Below are 26,022 nucleotides of genomic sequence, written 5' to 3' on the forward strand. Positions count from 1 at the left end.
TTAAACCTGTAACAGAACAGAAGTTCAGTGCACATAAACCTGGTTGAAAATGGATGAAACCGGTTTGAGATAAACTTGCTTGAATGTAGTAGTATCAGACTTAACTGATTTGGCTCAATTATGCAATGTCTCTCCCAGACCCCTTGCTAGTTTAAGTTAAATCAGAGACCCCTAGCATCCCGGTATGCTCTCTGGGCTGGGTGGGGCTCTCTACTTCACAGCAGGGCTGGCCCCTCCCATCTGCAGGAGTGGGGTGTGGCCAGATGCTGGCCTGCCATGGCCTTTGAGGCAAATTCCTCCCTCTGTCTCCTCTCCCCACCCCGGCTGGCAAACCCTGAGGACCTCATGGCTTTCAGATAGGCAGGTAGAGACAGAGTTAATTCTTCCCTCTGTCCAGCAGCTTGCCTGCAGCCAGGGAGGGGATTAATTCCACGGCAGTCCTGGGGTGCGGAGGGGGAAGAGGCAAGACCTGCACCTGTGAGCCCAGAGCTAAGACCCACAGGACCAGAGTGAGAGGTTGAAAATATTGGCAAAGACCTCACAATCATCACACATGTGCTGGAGATGGAGTTAAGGGAAGTTGCAGACAGCTTCTGGCTGGCAGTTGCAGACCAAAGAATGCAGAAAGCATTATACATTATAAAGCAGAACCTGTAAAACCTGAACAAAGCCTTACTGAATGCCTGGCTGTAAGGAGACACTTTGCCTTCCGGATTAGTAAGACTTATGCAAGGCTTTCTCTTGTCTTCCTCCTTTACATTTTGAGTTAAACTAGTTGTGTCTGCTGTGTTTTACTGGGCTGTATCTTAGCTTAGGTGAGGATTTTTGGTAGTTCTCTGTTGTATGCTTTGCAAATTGCTGTGTTCAGAGAAAGGACCACATGCTTGCTTCAGAGAGAGGAGTTATTTTCTCATCCCCATTCATCAGTCTGGCAGCAGGTCCCCCCCCTCCCCCCCGTCCCCTGCCACCACTAACAGGCTGGTGGCTGGCATCCTGTGTGTCCTGCTAGCCCTGGATGGTGCCTGGCCATGCCCCTCCACTCTACTGACAGCCTTGGAGGGCACGTCTCTTCCCTCCCCTTTGGCAGTGGCTGGAAGCATACTCTAGTGTCCCCTGGCTTCCGGCTTGAGCCACTACAGGCACGTGCCTGCATTTCCTAATTTAACAGAGAATGTCTGTTCAGTTATTAATCAGTTTAAGCTGCATAGTTTAGACTAATCTGGAAAAAGTGAATCAATTCCGGCTTTTTGAATGTCTGCCCCTAGCCATTCTGTAGTAAATCATACCTTCCTTCACCAGATAGCATCTTTTTCTCTGAAGTTTAAAATACCATATGCACTTGAACTTTAGACAACCCCCAATCATTAGATTCTATATATGGAAAATTTATAAATATGTTACAACTTTTCAGGTATAAAATCTAATTAATGTAGGTTTGCCTTGAATCCATTTCTCTCCCACTGCTATAGCAGGGAAAATAACTTTTATGGGGGTCAGGTGGTCCCCTTCTTCCTATAGCCTCTTTCCCCCCACCCTTGCTGTCAGACCTGCACTCCCTGAACACATGGAAATGAGGGGCAAATTTGAAAACACTATCCATGTCTACATGTGCACTTTACTGCAGAGTAGACTAATTAGCTGTGGAGTAAGGTGTCACTGTCTACACGTGCAATGGAATTAGGCCTCAGTAAACTGATTTATGCTGGTGTAAAATGGTACTGTCACAGACAGTACTATCTTATGCTGGGGTAATTTACTGTGATTAAACACATTGTAGATGCTGACCAGGGTGTAAATTGTGCCTGGTTAGCCCAGCCAGCTGTGGGCCAGACTCCTGCCTGACGGTTAGCCACATGGCTTTACACTTTCAACATCCTCATGCCCTAGCCAGCCCCTCCACCACCTGATGCCACCACCCACAGCCTTGGATTAACTCCTGTTTTCCCGGTCAACCTGGGCCTGCTCTGCCCCAGCTCAAATTGCTGCTGTCCTGGGCACACATGTAGACACAGTACCCAGGAGTAGTTTACTATGGCTCAAACTGCTCCAGAGTTTATTGCTTCAGCTTAAGTGCATGTGTAGATGCAACTACTGACTTTGAAATAAAAAATACTTGTAGTAAATTATATATAGGAAAATTATTTTGGGTACTGATAGACTTGGTTCATCTAGAATTGATGCATTTTACCTGTTTTTGAAGCTGCTGCAAGTTTTGGCAGAGGTATTTCATGAGCATATTTTTAGGCAGCACTTTCACACCTACTTACAAACTATACATTATAGAAGTCCAAAGTCAAAAGGCTTGTGATTTACTACATAGTTTGTTGGGTTGGGCCCCAGCAGAGTTAACAGTGTTTCAAACCATGGTGACCCCCATAGCTCAGCACTGATCAATACGTCAGACCTGCACTACTCTAGATACACCCCCCTCCCTCTCCCACCAGAGGACTTATTAGTGGTGGTGAGAATTACCACCTGCTGTGTTCTTGTCATGAGTCTTGGGATCCTCCCGAAATTTATATGCAGATGAGGCTCAGGGCAACCTGGTCTGGCTCCACCTCATGGATGCTGGAGCCACACTAATCATGTGCAAAGAAAAGATGAGAGGTGGGGCATCAGAGGGATCTTGGATGAACAGTTTGGGGGCCCCATTTGGTGTGGTTTGTCATACATTTAAGGCTGGTGAAGAAACAGGAATCATTGGAAATGGGAAAGAAAGGCACAGCTCAACTGTGGGAATGAAGAAGTCAAATTGTATTTAATACAGTGATTTATAATGACTTGGAAAAAGAGTCATCACTGAGGAGGACTGAGTGAGATGAGAGCACTACCACATATCTTATCAGAAGGGTTGCATTAACTTTTCCCTGTGGTAGGTTCCCATCAATATGTTTGCCCAATATGGCCATGTGTTTTACATGCATGCTCAGTATTGGCTGCATTTAATCAATTTCATAGTTGGTTTCCATTACTGGGTGCATTCTGTTTTTGACAGCTGGTTGATGATAGACAAAGTATTTAATGAGGAAACCTTGTCTTCTATTTGAGTAAATACAGTAAATGAGAATTATTCAGTATTATTGAGAATATTGTATACATTTATTGTGAAATCATTGCACCTTGCACTGCAGAGATGACAACTTTAAGATCTGAGTGTCAGAAGTTTCTGTCCAGTTTGCCCAAAATGAAGGATTACCTCCACCAGTGGGTATTATTTGTTGTCTCTTTTTCTTGCTGGTGGCTCCATTTCATTCCACTTACCTTGATCCCTCATCTAATAACAAGAGTAATTCCTAGTCTGCTTTTGAACCTCTTTTGTTTCTGAGACTAGAATGCTTATTATTGGTGGTTAGAATAAAATGTTTCATAAATGTTTGTATTCTGCTTGGTTACTGTTCTTCCTAGTTGCCACAACCTTTCACCTCCTTTTGCTGCTCTTAACTTGCATCCATTATCTTAGTTTGTAACGTCCTTGATAGTTTCTTTCATTGTGCTTCATTTAATTTAATTTCCTTGGTTCATTCTTGTTCTTTCAGCTACTGTTAGAACCTCTATGCCTTTTCTTAGAGATAGGCCAACCAGCATGCACTTGATACAAATGTAGTCCTGCTGGTCTTTGTTCAAAAATGAACATTTCACAACTTCCACTTCAGATCACTTTTGTTTCCTTGGTATCCATTCTTTTTAACAGTTATGTTTACTTGATGAGAGTTTGTATACTTGTGACCTGTCAGGGTGCAAACACTAAAGTTTCTTCCTCTTAGAATGCCTTTGTAATTTCCTACTTTGCAGCTGCCTGGCCTGTGGATGCCTAACTCAACTTTACTTAACATTGTTAACATGGATTTACAGCCCTAAATCGTCTGCTCAATCTCCACAAAAATGTGTCAGACCAAAGACCCGAAGAACACAAGAATTCACCAACATAACTTATTTGCAGTCACACACCACTGTCTTGCTAGAGTTTTTTTTCTATAATTCCTTTGGGACAGTGATCTTTATCACTTCTTTATCTTCTCTGATTATACATCATAATCATAGTTGTCAAGCAGCAAATAGAATTGTGTATATCTGAAATAACTCACAAAGAATTTAGTGATGCCTTTGGCCATGAACAGAAATATTTGAGACAGAACAAAAAGCACATGTGTATATATATATATATTTGTATGTATGTGTATATCTAGTTTCTGTTTTGCCTTTTAGGTAGAAGGAAAATAAAGCCTGAAAGTTGCCAAGCAAAAGAAGGAAATTGTTACCTTCTTTCAGTAACAATGCCAAGCTGACTGTGTTCATTTTTGATGCAGGGAAGTCATCTTTGTTAAAACATTTAATAAAGTTGTATTGCTAATACAGTTTAAGAAATTGTAATCAGTCATTCATTGATGAGTTAAACATGCATTATCTCATGTAGTCTTCACTGTACTATAAATCTCATTGACTGGTTTGCACAAGGATAGTATCTTGTATATAGGTTGGAAGGGAAAAAATGTGTAAAAATCATAAAAAGGATCAAATACAAATTTTATGATACTCTGTTACACGTTGCAGCCACATTTTAACTTTTTGGACAATTGTTTTGTGATGCAAATATTATTTTTAAAAATGTCAAATAACATATTAGGCTTGGGGAACATGTGGTTTTGGTTATGCACTACATATAAGACAAAGGATTTTATTTAAATGATCTACAGTGTATTTTTGGAAACTCTGAGAAATTCTGAATTTCTCAGTTCTAAGTAGTATTAGAAAATAGATCACCACACACTATTCAGATTCCACACAGATTAGATGCCTCCACATTTTTATAGCTGAGTATGAGCGTTGTGCCCAGAAAACAATAACTAAGAACTTTTTATTTACCCATTTAGCTTGTATTGTTTAGTTACACTTGATTTGACATTGGTTTGATTGATTTGGTGATGTTTTCGGGGGGTGGGTTGTGCTAATGAAAAATGTCTGCATCCTGCATCTTAAGTGAGCCTTGCAGCAGCTGCCTTGTCTGTCTGTCAGCATTAGCAGCTGTTTCATGTATTTGGAAAACTTAAAGCACAAGTGGTTTTTTATACCTGCTGTAGTTTTAGTTTATCTTAAAATAATATTTTGTTTTAAAAACAAGAACTTTTTTATGCAGAGCCTATTCTCTTAATCAGAAAAATAAATGTATCCACACGGAGTCTGGTCTTACTGACAAAAGTAAGGCATTTTTCAGGATCCAGCCTCAAGACTGCCACTGAGGTGGTAGTTTCAAAATTAATTGAAGATATGAATTATCCCATCATGTTATTTATTTTGGACTAATTGGGATGTCATGGTTAACTTCACTATGAAAACCATAATATTTTACCCACCCAGCTAGCTGGTGGACTTGTCTCAGAATTTTTTTTCACTGTATTGATGTTCTTACTTTTTTATATAGATAGAACACTAGCAATGTGTTTCTGTCCCCTTAATATGGATAATTTATGTTGCCACCCTTAGGGTTTAAAGTGGAGCTGTTTCTCCAACCACCTTATAAACTGAGCCCAGCAGTCCACTTGAAGTATGTGCCTATTTTAAGGAAGAGTGGGAATTAGATCATATTTAAGATGTTTTCATTTAACAAATGTGTGACACCATCCTCTGAGTATTCCAGTAATTTGGTGATTTCTAAGCAAATAACAGTTAGCCCTAAGAAAAGGTCCCATTTCAAGTCTTGTGACTTTTTTTTTTGGGGTTCATCTTTTGTTTAAAAACTTCTGACAGTAGAAAGCCTGAGAAAAGTGTACAGTGAGAGTTTAGGGACCTGGGCCTTCCTGGATAATTATTTTGTTCATTTTTTCACAGTTCATCATAAGCAAATTCTCTTCTTTCAATCGTTATAGGGAACAAGGATTTTTTTTTAGCTAATTTCCTTTTCCGGTGTGGATTGAAGAAATCTTTTTGGACAGTTTAGGTAAAAAATAACATGCTCCCAGTAGTGTTCCTTATATTTAAAACTGGTGACTAACCCAGTTCATGCACAGTGGATTTTACTAATCCAGTGTATTCGTGCAGTGTTGGTTGGTGAATATCCTTGAAAAAAATGGTTATTTCATTGAAGATCAGGATCTTTGTGGAAATGTTTAGCCTGAATTGGCTGAGCAATCTAATGAAAACCTTCATCAAAGATCCAATTCCCTATGAAACTGTCCAGCAGATTGGTGAGTAGAGCTTAGCCTTTAATTAAGATCTTTGTTTTCAAGGAAGTAGACAGTGTTTTGTTGAAGGCCCTTTTCTCTACTTACTAGAGGAATGTGAGAACTGGAAATCAGAAAAGAAAATGAAAAATGGTGGAGAAGGTTGATTTTTTTTTTTTTTTTTTTTGAGAGAAATCTGAACAGCATAAAAACATTTATTTTAGAAGAAACATTTGCCATGAGAATGAAAATATAGTAAAAAATTAATTTAGCTGCCCCCTCAAAAATATTAGGAGGGCATCAGAATTTCTGTTGCCATAAAGAAATATCTTCAGTAAAGAAAAGGCAACTTTCATAAAGAGCAAGATTTTAAATAAAATACCTCTTTGTATAGGAAAAACTATACTGGTTGGGTACTTTCACAGGGATCCCTTTTTTCATGAAGGCAATCTTTACATCACAGAGGTTTCTTTACAAGTAAAAGTTGGAAGGTCATAAATCATTTTGTATCACTTCAATTTATCTGAATGCAGCACACTCACAGAAAGCATCTAATACTGCCCCCCCCCCCCCAAGAAATAAAAAGTTAGGGTATATATCTTGCCCAGAGGGATCTTCATACATCACAGACAATGCCTGACAACCTTGCCCCAGTTCAGTCACCAACCTTCCAGCATCCATCAATTAAATATAATAAAAGGTGGTAGGAAGAAAGTGGGAAATGTCCGATAGTGAGAAATGTGGGGAAAGCTAGCATTCCTACCGGGTCTAGGCAAAGGCTGTGGTGACTTGTGGTAACTTCATCTGAGTTAGTGGTTAAAGTCTGTAGATGTGAAGATATGGCTATATTGTAATGACTGCAGCTCATACAGCTGCAGTCTTCAACTTTCTTTGAGGTATGCTAGCAATGTGGCCATAGCGGCATGGAAATCTGAGCAGACTGCCAAACCCATTCTGGAAAGCTGGGGAAATTCAGGGATGGTTAGTTTGCACTGGTATCCTTGCCCTGAATGTAGCTGTCCCCAAACTAGCTATTTTAAGCCAGCTTGGATTTGAGTACATGATCTGTGGTCATTGTAGTCACTACTGGGTAAGACATCCTGATAAGAGAAGCTGTTCAGTTCCTTGCTACAGAGGTTTTCTGTTAGTTACATTTAGGATAAATGAACTGCATATGACATACACTGTAGTGTTATATTTATCTGCATAACTGAATTTTAGTAATGTTTAATCACAACATATATTTAGTAAAAATAATTTTTACTTGCCTGTTTTTGAAGAACTTGCTATTTTCTATTATTATTTTATTAGTTATACTTTAAGGACTTATTATTTTTTTTAATATCCAAACTAGTTTTAATTAATGCTCACCTTTTTTATTTGTTGAGGTACTCAGCCTGAGACTGCAGGTACTAACAGTTAGGAGTGTGCCTGGCTGGAAGGCTGGGAACAGCTGCAGCTGATGACCCCTGGGTGAGAGTGGACCTAGAGAGGGAGTTAAATGTTCCTGGAGCAAAGGGAAGGGAGGAGGTGCAGTGAGCCTGAGTAATGCCTCCCAGGGTCTGAAGAAAAAAAACACAGGTTTTGGGATTTATTTGCTCATTTGTTTGCAGTTTGCATACTTACATTTTTGTTGTTTTTCTTTTACTGTGGGGACAAGGTTGCCCATGTAAAATGAACAGTCTCTAAGCCTGACCGTGGAGCTGACTGCCTGCAATAAGGAAATGGAATGAATGACCTGCTTCCATAGTACTTTTAAATGCTCAATGCTCTTGCTTCCAGTGAAACCCTATGGTTTGCTATTTAAATTCAGCAGGTACCAGAGGTGGTGTTCTTTCTCATTCCTTTAATCATTTAAAGTAATGAGAAGGTAGTGTCTCCTCATCCCAACCCAGAATCAGATCCATCTACACTCAGCTGTTTCTGAAACTTTTTGTTTTTTATTTTTTCCAGGCAATAAATGTTCAAAAAAAACCCTACAAGGAAGGGAAATAAACAATATTATATTTCTCAGTGAAGAAAGTCTTGTAGAACGTTTAATTTAATTTCATTTCAATATCAATGTCGATTTAGGGAACATTATTTCTTTTGGCAGATACGATTTTAGGATAACTTTTTTATATTTAAGGTTTTAGTTAGGCCAATACATGCAATCATTAATATATATGGATGATTATTTTTGTTACAAATACTGCTGTCTACTTAGTCATTTCACCCCCATTATTTTCATAATCAGAGTTGATCAATAGTGTGTCAGTTCTTCCCTGTTTGTAGTGGGGTTCAGCTAAAACTGACAACTTTTTAGAGCCCTTCATGTGGTCTGGAAACTGGACTTGGGCACAGTGTGAAAGGACAAGAATTGTCCTGCATGTGACCTTGTGGATGCGGTCAAAACATATCATATAGTATTATCTTTTCAGCTTTCCCAGCTTGATTACCCTGACATTGTGAGGAATTGGTTGCCAAAGGAATACTCTGGATGCATTGCTTTAATGGGTGTTTGAGGGCCAAAGGTTGTCTGCATAGCAACTCTGATCTTCTGTGGGACTTTCACATTTAGGGAAAGGCCACTGAGACCGTAAATATAGTATTGATATATAGGGGCAGGTGTGCACGGCACTTTAAAGCAGGCTAAATGCTTTTGCACTGCTTTAATGGTGTCAGTGTTTGCACGCCTCGATGGCATATTGTGCATTAATTACAGCTGCTGTAGCATATTTGGTGGCATAATGTGCCTTAAATGACTTGGGGCGCAGGAAAATAAAACTCCTCCAAAGAGTTTTAGTTTGCTGCCCTACCAGCTGTGGAGCAAAGCACTGGGGTTTGTGCAGCTCAGGGGCTCTGCAGAAGGCCCTGCAGGCAGCCTGGCAGCAGCTTGGAAAGGCAGGCTCCGCCTAAGAAAGGAAAAAAAAAGTGATGAGCCTAATCTTTCCTCCCTTCCCACCACCCCAGGAGCCTGTCTCCCTGAGCTGTGTGGGGGCCCAGTGCTTCCCCCTCTGGCTGTGGTGCCCCCTGGGACCGCCCGAGTTGGGGGCCTGTGGGCAGGTGCCATTGGGGGGGGGACACGCTGCTGCTGCTGCTGTTGCTGCTGCAAAGGGAAGCACCAACCCCCTGCTGCAGCCCATGGACTGCTCCACCCACCGGCAGCTCACCCTTCCCTCCCTGCCACCAGAGAGGCAGTTAAGTCAAGTTTGTGTATGATGCAGGGGTTTAATTGTCTTTAAATTGAAGTGGTGTTTTTAAAAACCCACCGCTTCAATTTGTCCCAGCCACCTGCAGAGGGTTTGGGATTGAGAGTGTGGTGGAGGGTAGAAAGGTAAGAAAGGTTTATTGACTTAACAAAAACATGACTATGTAGAGTATACTAAGACAGATAATGACAGACAATAATAATTTGCATCGGCAACTTATCGGCAGTCCCCTCTGATGCCTGATGTAAGACAAGTTTCTCTTTCCACAAAGCTCAGCGAAGTCAGGCGTCCCCAGTCAGCGCTGTCCAAGGGGTACTGTGAAGGACCCTGGTATTCAGTCCTTGGGCTCTTTGAGATCCATGGGCCCACTGATCCAGGTCAACAGCTAATTAGTAGTTCCTTTCACAGAGCTGTATCTTCTTTCTAAACGATTTCCAGATGTACCAGGCAATTTATAACTTCTGAGCTATGCTGATAACTTACAGCCATTCAGATTATTTTTACTTTAACTGTTCTTAGACTGACCAATAGCAGTACAAGCCTTGCATTCTTCTGATAAGGTTAATTTTAACTACACCACAGGGCCTAGCATCACTTCTATAAGGCTTTGCGAAATTCACTAGGTCTTACTTCATACAAGGCCTTACTACATCTTAGACTTTAATTAGGCTCTTAGCAACAACATATACCTTAATATCTGAACAAATGACAGAAAAAAACTTGGTCTAATCTTCATAGAGCCTTCAGCAAGCACCTTTATCACACAGACATAATTTTCAGCTGTCGCACAATTTAGGGCCCCCATTTCATCTACACATGCCCTAGCTCTTACATAGTGCTCTTCATTCATAGATCATAAAGTATCATTTTAAAAGGGTGGAGGCCTCAGTATCACTGTTTTCATTTTACCCATATGAAAACTGAATTGTATAGTAGAAAAAGGCCTGTCTAAGGTCAGCAATGCTGAATGAAGTTCAGCACAAAACTGGGTGAAAAGCCCAGCTATCAAGGATCATGGTCTAGTACCCTATGCCATAGGCCACACAGCCTCCTCCTTCAAGGAGTTACATGAATTGTAGTCTCCATAACAGGAGAAGATTCATTTTGGGTCCCATGGAGGTCTCCTTTTTCTATTAACTTTTCTTTGGAAAAAAACTGTTCTTGGTGTTTATCCCTGCCTAACAATCAATATTTGTAGTTATTTTAAATGCTTTAATAAATTTCTGATTTATGCTTCTAACTCTAAAAGACTTTACCAATTTGACCACTAACACACAGTACTGTTCATGTGATGAGAAGCCCATATCCGACTTTAGCATTATGGCAATAATGGGCAAATAATATTTGAAAGTTGTATCGAGGCTGTCCTGAGCTAAGTTGTCCAGTGTCTCAAGTTTTTTTCCAATAAGACTTGAGTCAGCGATGCTCAGGGACACAAATACGGTGTCCCTTGCATCATCCTTTATTGGTTTAGGACTGGACACTATAATAGTGCTGGGAAAGAGGCTATGGGGAATGAAAGGATAATTATGTGTTAGTAAGCAACCTTAAAAAAATATGTTGAATCAAGAGTCCATAGGGAGCAAGCGGCACAGAGAGTTACAAATGGAGGAAGTGTGTTATGAGAGAAGGAAGAATGAAATGGGTAGTAAACTGTGAATGAAATAAAGGGGAAAAGTAAATGTGGGGAACCAGGCTAGAAAAGGAAACTGTAGAGGAGTATGTATGGGAGATCAGTAGGGAGGAAGGAGTCAAAGGAAATGGCATATCCTTGGAGCTGGAGGAACAGGAGTGAGAGAAAGTGGAGGGTTCTTCAAATAACATAGAGACCTGCTTTATGTGTGCATGTACTGAAAGTTGAATACTGAACCTGGGGTAATTGCACACAAAGTATGTGCAAGTGAAACTGCAAGGGTGAAAACAACTGAATTTTACAGACTGCATGGTTTTGTTCCACAGAAACACAGGAGAACTGTCGTAATAGATTTTTCTCAGGAATTACACTCTTGAGAAGACAATTAAAGATTCAGTCTTGAATCCAGTAATTTTAAGAACTAAAATAGCTTTGACTCAACTTCAGGTTGATGACCTTTACTAATAGTACAACTGCAAGGAAACTCATCTAATCTGAGGCCAAGCCCTGTAACTGTTTGAATTAGCTTTAAGAAAGTCATTGCTTGATCACTAAAATACTAAATTGAAACATTTGTGGTTAGAATAGATTTTAAAATAGTTTTAAAAATCCAGATTCAATATTAAAATTGTTATGGGTTTTAATGCTTTATTGTTTTTTGTTATGCTTTAATGCATAAACTCCTATTGCTTCCTGAATTTAAGTGACACAGACAAATTCTTACTATCCTGATGATAAATTTCTTTGGAACCTTTTTTCCTATACATTTTAATTCAGGCAATTTTTTAATTTCAGTATAATGATTTCCAAAAGCTTCCATCCTAAGAGGCAATTCAAGTTCACAGTGAATTATGCCTGAACTTGTTAAATGTATTGTATGCAACTAGAAATAGCTATTATCTGTCCTGTAATAGCCACAAGATTTCTATCTCTTCCATGGTTTCTTTTCACATTCCTGCTGCTTTGTGGCTGACAGAAAGTTGATCCAGGAATATTATTATATTGTAGATTTTTTGGTGCATTGACTTGATTGTTCAGTAATTATTATTTATCTTTTTTGCTAGTTTTGAAAACTTTATTTATGTAGCTGATAGTTTTGTGTATCTGATTATGGGTTTCCATTGCCCTGGACACACCCACAAAATGTAGTCCCATGTTGTGTCCAGGAAAATACTGGCCACATCTATACAAGATGCTGACTATGCAGTCATTAACTGCGCAGTCGTTTAGTTGAGTACTTGTATAAACAAGTACTAACTGACTGTGCATTAACCTGAGTTACTGCACAGTAGAACTGACAAATGGCTTTTTCGTGATGCTACTGTGCAGGAGCCCCAAGACTACAGCACAGCAACACCTTGTCATGGGTTCTGCTGCGTGACACTACCGCACAGTAGTCTTGGGCTACTGCACAGTGGGTGAATCTACACATGCTCATTTACTGCACAGTAACCAAAATTACTGTGCAGTATGAGCATGCATCTACATGTGCATGCCCACACTGGCAGTAGATATGGTGATACTGCACAGTAAAACACGTGTGTGTGGCTTGACTTGGAACTATAGTCAGTCTACACACACAATGGTAATGCACTTTAACCCCTGAACATGTAGCTGGCAGGCTATTCTCGCTTACTGCACAGTAAATCTAAACCAGTGTAAATGCATGTGTAGACACGCCCAGTCAATATCTCATAGTAGATACGGCCACTGAGTAACATAGTTACTCTAAGTCTATATCTTTTCTTAATATTCTCTCTTATCTCTTCAGAGTGGATTTGTTAGTTTTCCTGACATCCTTAGCTACATATAAACATAACCGCCAGTAATGACAGCATGGTATTTTGGGGAAATTCTGAGATTAAAAGCTTAACTTTTTTTAGTTAAACTAAAAGCACTGCTTCCACTTTTCCCTTCCCTTTTTCTACTCTGGCATACCATAGAATGAACAAATGAAGATGGTGAGTTTTGCTAAACTTAGCATGTTTGATGAGATTTCATATGCGAGTGTCTACCTGGGTAAAATTTGGCATCAGTTTTTTAGAGTCGACTCAAGTTTCTTGATAAACATTTTGATTCCCTATTAATCCATTGTGCCATACCTGTTTCATGACACTGTATATGAAGATGAATGGTTAAAAATAAGAGACTGATCACCCAGGGATCAAGTTCAGATCTGTTCATGGTTCTGTCGCCAAAGGTCTAGTTTTATAAGCACTGAAGTTTATAAGTTGTTCCATGGATATATTTGAATGAGAAAATTGAAGTAAGATTAGCTCCAGTTAAAAGGATTCTTAATGGGTGTTTTTCTTATGTAATTTAAATAAATAAGGAGATTTCCCTACCACTGTGTTTAAAAATGAATGGCATGCTTGAAATTCTTCACTATCTAACTTGTATAAAGTATCCTGCTACCTCTATGAAGTTAAACTGTGGTTCTTCAGCTAATTTTTCAGATAATGTTTTTATTAATAACAAATATTTTAGACTAATTTTTGCAAGTGCTTATTTGATTTTTTTCATTAAATTGTGTAAATTATTAATTAGCTAAATAAATTAACCTTATTTTGAACTCCTTGTTCTCTTGTAAAAAATAAACAATTTAGTTAATAATGTGTCCAATAACAGATGTCTTGTTATCCTTGCTGAAGGTACAATCCATGAGGAATGGTGTTGGAGGCATTTAGGAGGATGAATGCTTTTTGTTTAGTTTGTATTCTGTCTGATGTGGGGTAGGGAGGAGCATGTGTGCATGTGTACATGCATACAAGTAAAACTTGTTAGATTTTCTTTGTCTTGGCCAACTATTGAGAGTGATTGTATATGAGGAAGAGGAAGGAAATGTTCCTTTAGGAAAAGGGAAGGGCCCTTATATTTGAGGCTGCATGATGGACATAATTTTACCCCACTATTAATTAAAATTTGTATTAAACACTTAGTTTAAAATCCTATTTTTTATATTCAGAGCCAGTATGTGCAGGGAGAGCATAGTTGTTATGTCATACAGTGTTTGTATAGGGTAGAATGATTCAGGAAGGCCACATAAAGGCTTTGTATTTCTACTAGGAGAATTGCCACTCTGTTAGTACAAACCATGAGTGTACAAGCATTTATTCAGTTTCCTCCAGGGGAAACAGGCTGCCTCCTGGAAGATATTTCCTGTGAGAGAAACTTTCACAAGAATGAACACCTGTTCTCTCCTGCTTTGGTTCAGATAGGGAATGGAGCAGCAGAAAAAAGACTCGTATCCGCTTACCAAACTGGGATCCCCAGTTTGAGGAGTGGGCAGGAGGTTTGCCCTGCTGCTCCCTCTGTTCTCTGCTTTTGGTGACCAGGAGCAGAGGAGAGTTGTAGCCAATCCTTTCTCTCTGTCTGCTTCTTAGGGTCCCTGTCTGAGGAGCAGACAGGGGGAGCTTTGCCCACTGCTCAAGTCCCCTCTGGATCATTGGGGAGCATTGGAGCAAAGCCCGCTTACTTGCTTCTCAAACTTGGGTCCCTAGTCTGAGCAGTCTTCCTGCTTCCCTACCTTTCAGCATCTGCCCTGCTCCCTGCCTCTTCCCTGAACTATGGACTGCCTGGTTTGGGGAGTCAGCTGGGGGCTTTGTCCTGCTTCTCCCCTCTCCTGGTCTGGAAGGGCATGGGCAGGGAGCAGCAGGGCAGTGCTCCCCACCTCTTGCCTAGGCCAGGAACTGCCTTGTCGGTTGAATTTGTCCCATTGCTCCCTCTACCCTGTTCTTGGAGACTGTGAGTGGGACAGAGGAAGCTGTTTTCTTCCCCCAGTCTGCAGAAGGTACTTTCCACACCAATGTACTCCTCTCCAGAAGCTGAGAGGAGTAGAGCAACTACTGCTTTCCATACCTTCCTTAGATCTGGGGATGGTGCAGAGAGCAGGAGAAAGGAGTGTCTGAATGCTGAATGTTGGTATTGCTCCCTGTCCTGAAATGATTTCAATCAATGGAAATTTCTCAGCTGTTTCTTAGAAATTTTCACTACTGAAAATGAACACCTCTTTGTGGCCAAAGACATTAGCTGCCTTTGAAAGAAAAAAGTTATTACCTGTGGTTAGCATCTGCTGATTATCATCCCATCCTACAAGATGCTTAGTGGGTGCATTTACATATTCACTAATGCACCATAGTTACTGTGCATTAAATTTAGTACTTGGCTAGCCAAGTATTAAGTCAATGTGCAGTAACTCATACTACTGTGCAGTAGCACTAGCACATGGGTTTTTAATGACACTTACTGCGCAGTAGCTATTAGCGTGGTTTTTGCCTGATATGCTACTTCACAATGTTATTAGGCTACTGCACATTTAGCATCTCATGTAGACAAGGCCAGTGTCTTCTAATTCTGATGATGGGCTCTTGCCTAATATATAGGGTTATAGAATTGAGGAGCCTCATTATGTCCCTAAAAATCAGACTGCTATCTGGTCAAGACATCATTTTTTGAAGCCTGTCTTTCCCTGAACAATAGGTTACAATCCTTCACAGCTGCTGTAAAATGATGAGAAGCTCCTTTTGCTTCCTACCACCATTAGTACACTAACTCAGCAGATATCAGGATTTTAAAATGTCTTGTAAAATGTCTTTAATCCTCTCATTGGCATTTTTTCAATATAATTTAGGAATCTAATCCCCTGTCAAATTTCTGGATATTTTTTTTATAATAAAGAAATGCCCATGGGCCAATCATAGTTTACATTTCAATTTATGCACTTTTTTCTTCATTAGCAATGTAATTTGTTTATAGCCTTGTTTGAGAAAGAATTGCTAGTTTTATTTTTGGTACACGGCCACTTCAGCTTCTGTAATCCTGTTTTCAGCATAACTGTTTGAACATAAGAACCTTCTGAGTGCACTGTTTTGCTAGCTCACCTAGCAGTTCTGACAGCATCTAGTTTTGTTCAAACACATGTCAAGTTGCAATGAAATTTAACACTACCACCCTCTTAGAGCTGTCCTTGGTAGCTAAGTGTGTGCCTATTGCAGTGTCCCAAGGTAGTGTTAGTTTTGGTGTATTAAAGTCTGTTTAAGGGCCAAATACCAACAACCTTACAGAGTTCAGTATTAATATTATCAGAAATACAGTTTTTTGGTTACAAAATGAAGAAATTATAATACATTATTTTTATTTACCGCATAATAGATCACATACATATCAACATGATAACAAAAAAGGTTAACATCAGATAGTTTTGGTATACAGATGAAAACTGCCAATGCTGATTCTGTTTATAGATTCATGGATTTTTAATACTGGAAGGGGCTGCCATTATGCTTACTATACCTCCTGCATAATATTCCTCATAAAAATCAGTTGCTGAAATTCTATTTTGAGCTGTAACTTGTGATTAAACTGCAACATGTCTTTTATGTCTTTTGGGACCTATGTATTGATTAATTTGGTGTGTACACACATATGTAACACATGGGGTTACTATCCCATGTCACAATGTTAACTGTTCCCTTTAACTAGTGACAGAAATTACACAATCTGGTACAAGTGATCAAAACCAGTTTAGATATGTGGTGCAACAGAAGTTCAGTGCACATAAACCATTTTAGAAATGGTGGAAACTGGTTTAAGATAAACCTGGGTGAATGTAGTATCAAATTTAACTGATTTAGGTTAAATCAGTTTATTGAACTCCTGCCCCAGATTCAAGTTCCCCTCCAAATTCAGGTTCACTCACAGTCCCCCAGCATCCCAGGATGCTTTGCTCCTCTTACAAAAACTCCCCCTCACAGTGCGGATGGACTAACCTTGGCCCAAGTTGTGTGCTCTAGCTGAGCAGGGAAGCATGCTCTACAGCCCCCTAGCTTCTGGCCAGGGCCACTGCAGGCATGTGGCTGCATTTCTTGAATCAAAAGTGAATGTCTCTTCACTTCCTTATCAGTTCAATCTACATAACTTAGACTAACCCACTAAGATTGAATTGATTTGGGCTTTTTGACTGTCTATACTTAGCCTTTTTGCACTTTTTCACAAACGTTTCCCCCCATCAATATTAGTAAATATTTGTTGGGGTGGTTTGATAAAGAAATGAGTGCAAAAACATTGTAAAATATTGTCATCATTAATGGACAAAATTAACATTCACGCACCTGGCTGATGGTATGTGTAAGGTGCAGCACTGTTAAAATATGTGTCTGTGCACAGAGGACCTGTTCTGTCAGGTTGCTTAAATTTGCTTTTTCTTTGCTTTTGTGGACTTGAGTCTGGTTTGGATAGAAACTAATTGCTTCACAAAGAGTCTTTTGTGTGTATTAACTCCATCAGTGTTTTAAAGCTTTTTTCAAAAACAATTGGCCAAATGAAGATATGTGGGGATGTATATGCTGATGAAGAATATCTTATCCAACAGCAGCTGTGCACAAGCCCTTTTCCACTGCCAGAAAAGTGTGACTTTTAATGGAGGAAGTTTAATTTGTGCCTACCCTTATCAGACAGACTTGTGTATGCTTGGCCCCATCAACCAATCAAGTGTGTATGTGCCTGGTCTCCATCAATCAGGTTTGTGTAGACAGTATATAAACTTTCTTTTACAATAAGAATTAGGGCTAAGTACAGCCTTAAATCCAAACTTTATAAAAATAAATGATATATTGCACTAGATCTAATGCAATCAGGATCTTCCTTTTATCAAACTTAAACAGATACTATATCTCTCTTCAAAATATGAGCATTTGGCTGAACTTATGGAAACTGATTACATTAAAAAGGTGTTAGTAATGCAAGATAGTGGAAGGAAATTTTTTTTTCTATTGTCATAGTTGTCCCAGATGCAATATATTAGTTTATTGTCTAAATCTAACTTCAGCATTACATTTGCAAATGAAGCAAGCAGATTAGTTGAAAAGAGCAAGTTTTTAGATTCCCCTTTCTGAGCAGAGCAGATAAACAAGATATGAAATTAGGCTAAATTGAGAGAATCTTTCAGTACACATACTGCCCTGTCTTCCATTTTTGGCCTTGTTTTTAAGGCTCTTTCACCCGTTTAATTTTTGTTTTGGAATGTTAAATGATCTAGCTATCAGATTCTTGCTTTCTTCTTCGAAGAGGTTATCTTTTCCTGGGAGTAATCGGTGTAAGTATCCAAACAGGTTTATTTTGTCAGTAGTTTCAGAAAGGAGTTGACAGAATTCTTAACCCTCTATCTACTAAGCACATGATCTCTGACCTTATAGTTCACATAATCCAACAGTCTTGTTTTAGTGAAGGCTGTAAATAAACTACTACTACTACTACGACTACAGCTAATTAGTCCTTTGCTCACCATCTGTAAAATGAGATTGGTATTCTACAATATGAAAGCATACAATCTGCCTTGTTTTGATAGTTTTGAACCCCAAGACATTTAAGACTGAAAGAGGGAAATGCATTCTGAATTGGTTCCACAGTACCTCGGGTCTTGAATTTCCAGAAATTTACGATAGAAAGTTTCTGGTTGGTTTTACTAAGGACTGGCTATATCCTTTACATTTTTTAGCAAGGTTTCTGATGAGTTCACTGAGTGTTTGGCTGTAGATTAATTGAAGGAGTCGCCTTCTCTTCAGGACACTGCAAAACTTTTTCTTCAAGAATTAATATATTGGGGGATAGAATCAGCAGTCAGAAAAAGATATTAACCCTCTTGTAATATATTGTAGTGATTATATATTTCTGGTGAAGGTGTAGATGTTAGAAGGTGTCACAAAAATCAGTATGAGAAACATCATGAACTGCCACTACTCTAACCTACTAGTACAATGATAAAAATAATTCTATAGGACTGCAGTAGTGGGTCATAGTCACAGGAAGAGGGCAGTGGGAAAATTATTCCTGTTCACAGTGTATACTGCTGATGAGATGAGTTGTATGGGATAATGTTACTGCTGAATTAGTGACTGTTGGGAAGAAAATGTTTAGAGTAACTATGTGGAGTGACTGAATAGTTCAGATAATGCATTTGAGTACATTCCAAATGCTTGCTGTTTTCAGAACACTATTGATATTTTTATGGAAAATATAGAACTGTTTATATGTAGAAATACATTACTCATAAGGTCGTAAAACATTTTTTTAACTAAGTTTATTTCTTTCTTGCTACCTTGTACAGTGGCTATGTTGGTATTTTTTCCCTAAAGAATAAAAGAAGTAATTCACCATGCCTGCAGAGCCACCAAGATGAAGCTTTTGTTTGAGCTCCCAATTTTGAATTAAGTACTATTAAAAAAAAATGGTTTATTGCTAGAAAGGTGTTTCATTTTATAGTGGGGATGTCAATTATGCACTATTAGTGTGCACATTTACCACATTAATTGGTTTTTGCATTAATTTTTTTTAATGTGTTAATGTGGATCTGGTTTTGGCGTCTGTACCTGGGCTCCACTCTACTGCCATCACCTTTGCCTCTTGACCTCCCAGTGGGGCAGCAGTGGTAGTGCAGAGGCCTGCAGGGCAGCCTGGGTATGGGCTCTGGGCTGCAGCAGTACAGGGGGGCATGTGCATAGGCATAGACACAGACACATGAGCAGCCACAGCATGTATGCAGCCAGGAACACAGGCTGGCTACATATAGAGAAGTGATCAGTAGGTAAGTCTGTGGAGGGGAAGGGGAGTGGGGAGAGGGAAGGGGCAGGAGGTGCAGATCAGTGAATGGGATCCCAGGGCTGGGGCAGGTCATGGCACCATGGGGTGTGTGAGGGGGTGCAACTCCCCACCACTGTGCACACCCCCAGGAGAGGCATGGGGGGAATGTGTCCCCCAGATTTGTCCATGGAGGAAGGCAGACTGGGGCTCTGTGCCCTGCTGCCTTTGCCCCAGAAGCTGCACATCCCCAGCCCACATGACAGCTGGAGGCACAGCATGACATCACACGACTCCCAGGGCAAAAGCAGCAGGGCACAGAGCCGCAGTGCAGCTCACCTCTGCTGCACGCACAAATATGGTGGGTACATTTCCCCCATGCCTGTCCCAAGGTTGTGTGCTGCGCCAGGGAGCTGTACCCCCACCACGACCCTGGATGAGCCTCCCATGGCTCCACAACCTGCCCCTGCCCCAGAGCCCCATTCACCCCAGTCGCTGCCTCACAACTTCTCTCACCATGGGGCCCTCTATCTGGCCCCCCCACCCCTTCCCTTCCTGCCCTGCCCCTTCCCCTCCACTGACATACATGCTAGGTGCTGTTCTACTTGCAGCTGGACTGCATTCCTGTAGGGTTACCATATTTTCAGTTTCAAAAAAGAAGGCACCTGTGGGCAGGGGGGAAGTGGCAATACAATTATGGGGAGGCAGTGATGTGCCTGTGCCCTGCTGCTACCTCATTCCTGACCCACGCTACCCCACATCCTGCCAGAATGTGTGGGGCTCTCCCCTCCCTGGGCTCCAGACCCCCCACCCGCGGGCTCCCCTCACGTGAGCTCTAAAACCCACACGCACACCAACAGCTCCCCAACCATACAAAGTACCTGCATAATTTTGTATAATTTTGAGTTCAGTGCATAATTTTGAGTTGTCAGCTGTGTGATTAAAAACATGATTAGTTTTGACTATTTTTGTTAATCATGCAAGTAATCGTGATCAGATTTTAAAATCATTTTACAGCCCTACTTTTTAGCTTATATTGCTTGGCTTAACTGCCCTGTATTTTTTATTTCATATTTTTTAAATTGGTAAAGATGTTATGCCTTTACATTGCATATATCAGTGATACTTAACTTGGTGATCCTTTCAAGGATGCCACAAAGTGCCACAGAATATTGGCACAGGTGAGTGTGCAGACATGATTCACAAGATTAACTCAAAGACTTCAAAGGTGAATTCTTAGTATTAAATATATTCTGACTTGTTGCAGTCTGAGTTCTTTGCAACAGTAAAATTGATCTATTATTTTTGTTGTAGTAAAAACAATGTGTGCAAATTAACTTACATATATATAAATAAAAAATTTATAGTGTGTATGTATATGTGCATTTATTGTTGTGTGTGTGTGTATATTTTATTTACACACACATACACACATAAATATATATATTTACATACGTTGCATAATGATTCTTCGTCTAAGTCAGTGATGGCTAACTAACCTTTTTGTTAGGCTTGTCATAAGTTAAGCCCCAGCCCTCCCTAGGTGCCTCTTTGGTTCCTTGTCTCGCAGGGGTTTACCTGAGGGTTTGCCCTGTTGGATGCTAGAATGGAAGCAGAAGGACTTGAACCTCTGGCTACATGAAGTGGGAGCAGAATGCTGCTGTGAGAAATGTCACTGCCTCCCTTTTCTGGCCCCACAACCACTGCAGTTTTATATGGATCCAAATTCCTGAACTGGCAATGGCTGCAGGGCCAGGGAAGGATTAACCTGACTCTTCACAGTGACACTTGACATCATCTCTAGAAGTTGCCTCTATTCCAGTCCTTCCTTTGCTGAGAGCCCAGGTTCTGTGTGTCATACATAGTGGCTTCTAGTGCCACTTCTGGCAGGTGTGCTCTGGGTTGGTAGCCATCCCTGCTCTAAGTGGGCATTCTTTTAAAAAAGAGAATGAAACATGCCCACAATGCAGTTTTTCTTTCTTATGGCCTTGTGTTCCAAAACAAGTGCTATGAATATAGGGGATGGCTATGCAATCCACAGGATTTCCCCAGCTATATATAAGTAAAACTTTATATAATACAAATGTGATTAAATAACAATGAACATAACATGAATTAACAAAGGAAAATATAATCCTTAAAGCAAGAAAAAGGCAGTGAAGGAAATCACTCAGGGGAGTAACATGACCACAGGTGATGGGAAAGGAATATGTTTTTAACAACATCATATGGAACATTGTAATTTTTGTGAAAAATGATTACTTAAATTCAGAGTGGTTTGGGTTTTTTTTTTTTTTTGAGGGGGTGGGTTATGTTCACACGTAGAAAAAAAGGATTTGTTGGGGATTAGCTAATATAGTACTGTGTTGTTTGTGTGATTACATTGAATAGCAATGTTAATGGGAAAATATTGGGACAAATGAATATGTTCTAGGTTGTTATTTAAACTAATATGGCTGTGTGAAGTTTTGGGTGCTGATTCAATTCATAGGAGTTTTGGCCTGATTTGCTGAACAAATCTCCAAATCTGAATCAAATTAGGAGACCAATAAAAAGGTCCAAATCAATTTGAAGTTCTCTGAATCGATTTGGAAAAGATTCTGAGAACTTTAGAGATCCGGGCAGTCGCTGCTCGCCACTGCAGGGAGCTGGATCTGGACTCCATGCTGGTGAAGTAAGGGGAGGGGGGGTTCAAGGAGGGAGGAGGGGACCACCAGGTCCCATCCCCTGCCTGCTCTCCCTGCCCCCTAACCCCCACCCACTCTCCCAGCACCCCCTCATGGCTGCCCTGTCTGGCCCTAGCTCCCAGCTTTTTTTAAAAGCCCCCACTCACTGGCTGCTGCCAGATGGGGAGGAGATCTCCACTGCCCTATGCTGTGTGGAGGGCTCCACTATGGGTCCCCATTCCCTGCCCGCTTTCCCAATCCCACCCCTCAATGGCTGCCCTGCCCAGACCCAGCTCCTGGTTCTTTTAAAAAAATTAAAAAAAAAAAAGGCCTGGTATCACCAGCTCCTGCAGTGGCCATCAGGGCTTCTGGGCACTTGTGGCAGGATGAGGCAGTGTGGGGCAGCGGAGATTACCCCCCGCCTGGCAGGAGCTGGTGTGTTTGGGGCTTTTGCTTTTTTTTTTTTTTTTTAAGAACTGGGAGCTGGGGCTGGGTGCGACAGCAGGGGTGGGGCTGGGGGAATGGTCAGGGGGCTTATGGCAGAGCCCCTTACATGGCAGAGGCCGGTGGGGATTGCCCCCCTGCCTGGCAGCAGCCAGTGAATGCCAGGCTTTTTTTTTTTCTTTCTTAAATAACCTGGAGGGGCAGCCAGTGATGGGGCTGTGAGAGCGGGTGGGGGATGGGACCTGTCCAATTAGGAGATTCAGCCAATTCGGCAGTGGTTGAATCTGTGAATCAGATTCAGCCAGACCGATTTGGGACAGTGATTTGAATCACTGAATCAAATCACTGTCCCCCAAATCGGCTGAATCCAAAGCAAATACTAGCTGCTTCACACAGACCTACTAAATAAATAGTTTAAAACATTTATGTGCATATATTTTTTTCCATTAGTTGTGAAGTCACAATATATTCTTCAGATTGGTTTTAATGTTTAAGTAAATTCTTTAATTAAATTCAGCTCTTTTTTATTTAAAGCTGTCTTTTGGGGAGATATTGCCTTAGATGATGAAGACTTAAAAATCTTTCAAATTGACAGGACAATTGACCTTACGCAGCATTCAAATGAAAGACTTAGACATAACACAGGTATGATTCTTATTACTTTATTTTACTTTATTTTAATTTCATTTTAACCTTTTCATATTTGTTTGCAAAATGGTATTTATGTAAAAGTATGTAAAATATATGTAAAGATCTAACATTATGTAAGTACAGTTTAAGAACATTTAACTACAACAAAGAAATTTTATCCCTAAGGGCAATGAGAGACGGAACATATGTATGCGTTATGCTTTATGCAACTTCTGAAAAAAGTTATTTTTATAGAACATAAAAATAGTGTCTTTTATTCACATAGGGCCAAGTTTTCACCCACCTTATGTAGCAATTCAAATGTGTAAAGCTTTTCTGCAAATGAACTGATTTCTGATCCCCACTACCATATTTCTTTATGCATTTTATATTAGATGGTCATTAACCTAAAAAGCAAAAATATCTTTAGGAGCAGGTACAGGAATATAAGTTATACCCCCCTAAGGAAAGCACCTTCCTCTCTAGGCTACAAAATCAGTTTTTCTCATGCTTGCATCCTTCTGGTCCTGTGATTCTTGTTCTCTTGCTAGTGATGAGTGGTGCCCTTAGTCAAACTAACCCACAGTTTTATGGGGAGGCCAGTCTTCTAAACTGAGGATGCAGATTTTAGACTCCTCAGAACAAGAAGACCTGGCAACTAAGGTCTTCCATTTTCTGGGTGAGTGCTTTAACTACGAGGCTATTGGGCATTTGCCTTTTTCATCTGCCACCTGGGTTTCATAATGCATTGCTTGTTTTCAGAATTAAATAGTTGTCAGATATATGCTCTGTCCATGCCTAGGGAATCAGGAATGTAGGTAAACTTTAGATACAACCCACACTGATGTTAGGAAGCAACAGAGTCTAGGAGGGAGTTAGTGGCCTAGATGGTCTATCTCAGTCTCTTGAGAGCATGCACTATAGTCCATATCTACTCTCCTTGGGATCTTTTCAGGTGAAAATAATGATCATAGGTACCTACCTCATTTGCACTTGCTGCAGTGGGGTCGATCTGGCCTGTGTCTTGTATCTTAGATGCCTAAATTTTGTCAAAGTCTTTTTGAGGTGCCTACAAAATTGATTTTAATTTGGCCCTATGAGTCAATGGGAGTGCTGCCCTGAAGTACTCCCTGCCCACACTCTAGATCATTACAAATTCTGAAAATGAGGCAAAGTAATGGCCTTAGAGTAGTTTGAGCATGTGCTTGTAGTAGGGTGATGAGAGGCACAACTTTGTGGTAGCACTTCCTGGCATAGAATCGAGGCAATGTAGACACACTGCGAAAATCACAGGCCCCGCCCTCCTTCTGCCCAGGGTCACATGAAGGTTGCTTGCTGGGTGATCTGGACTGTGTTATGCCTTTGCTCAAAACAACTTGTGTCACTTAAGTCCGCCAACTTACGGTATGAATTGCTTGCTAGATTGTTCATTAATGGCACATTCCTTGTGCCCTGTTTTTTCAGTTCACTCATTCTAAAATTCATAATTTCAGTGTTCAATGGTAGGGGTAGGTTTAACTATGTACTTACTAGACAGGTAGTAATAAGGATATTGCAGTAGTTGCAGAGGCTGCAATCAGAATTAAATTCCCTATTTTGTTAGGTGCCATCCTACATATGTGCTTCTTGCAGGATATAGTTCTTAAAAGACTAGTAATTTAGCGAAGGTATAGAATAGAAAAAGAAGCAAATATATACATTTGCTTTTATGCAGATAAAATGCATTCTAGTAAGCCCCATTTGCCTGTTGACCTAGCCAACCTCAGTTGCGTGTTTTCTTATAGATGTTGCAACAGCAGGGTGAATTGACAGATTATGTGAATGAAGGGTTATTTCAAATGAAGATGGCAGTTTTGCATTTAATTGCTAGTGGTTCTTATAATTACATTTCATTTTTTTCTTTTCTTTGTAATTAGATCTAGTAATTTAAAATATTTTCTATTACCCCAGTAGTTTCTTTTATCTACTTTTTACGTTACCTGTTTGTTCTAGGCAGGATCATCTTTGATCTTTTCTAGATCAAGATTGGATTTCAAATGTTAATTGTCAGTGAATTTTTCTCAAACAAATACTTTTAATGTGCTTTGAAGTACTTCAGGCCCTAGTTTTGCTGACAAAATGAAGAAATCAAGGTCAGTAGTTTCCCATTAAAGTCGATGTGGATGAGTGATTTATTTGGCCTTATTAAGAGCTTTGTTTTTCTTTTTAAATTTCTTTTTTTGAAAGTTATAACAGTACTTTCTGTTGTTTGTCAGAGATGCACTTTACATTGTTCAAGCTTTTATTTTGTGTATTTGATGTCATATCATTTAATTTTTTCTGCCCACATTGAGATATGTGCATTATCCCTAACAAGTGAGAAAATTCTTGGAGATGTTCCATCAGCCTGACTTCCCAAATAGCCTTTGAACCTTTGAACAATGTGGTTTTTGAGTAGCAAATGTTAGAAAAGCTATCAAGTACAAAATGCCATCCCTGGGTCTAGAAAGGGGAAAATTCCATCCCTGGATCTGGAAAGAGGCAAATACAACCTAAGGTTTTATATATATATATATATATATATGAGTTTAGGCCAGACCTGCATTTTTCCCAAAAACTGATGAACATTTTATGCCTGAAAGCTTGTCTAACATCTCTCCTAATTACATATTGGTCCAATAAAAGATATCACCAAGCAAACTTTGCTTCTTGCATATTCCCTGCAACAGCACAGCTTAAACACACCC

The 26,022-nt window shown here is 40.0% G+C and overlaps 1 protein-coding gene across 3 annotated transcripts in view; it reads left to right on the plus strand.

The window, feature by feature from the left end:
- The window catches only part of TLL1 (tolloid like 1), a 295,909-nt gene that overhangs the window by 125,994 nt on the left and 143,893 nt on the right, over positions 1 to 26,022 (plus strand). For 2 of the 3 annotated variants that reach the window (XM_019521749.1, XM_019521750.1), the window contains exon 2: positions 23,201 to 23,311. In XM_019521749.1, coding sequence (XP_019377294.1) covers positions 23,201 to 23,311 — 111 coding nt within the window. The remainder of the gene's footprint in view (positions 1 to 23,200; positions 23,312 to 26,022) is intronic. The other variant, XM_019521751.1, reaches the window with a different exon arrangement.

Source organism: Gavialis gangeticus, unplaced genomic scaffold (assembly GCF_001723915.1).
Source record: "Gavialis gangeticus isolate Ggan-Ray unplaced genomic scaffold, GavGan_comp1, whole genome shotgun sequence".
Lineage (NCBI taxonomy): Eukaryota > Metazoa > Chordata > Crocodylia > Gavialidae > Gavialis > Gavialis gangeticus.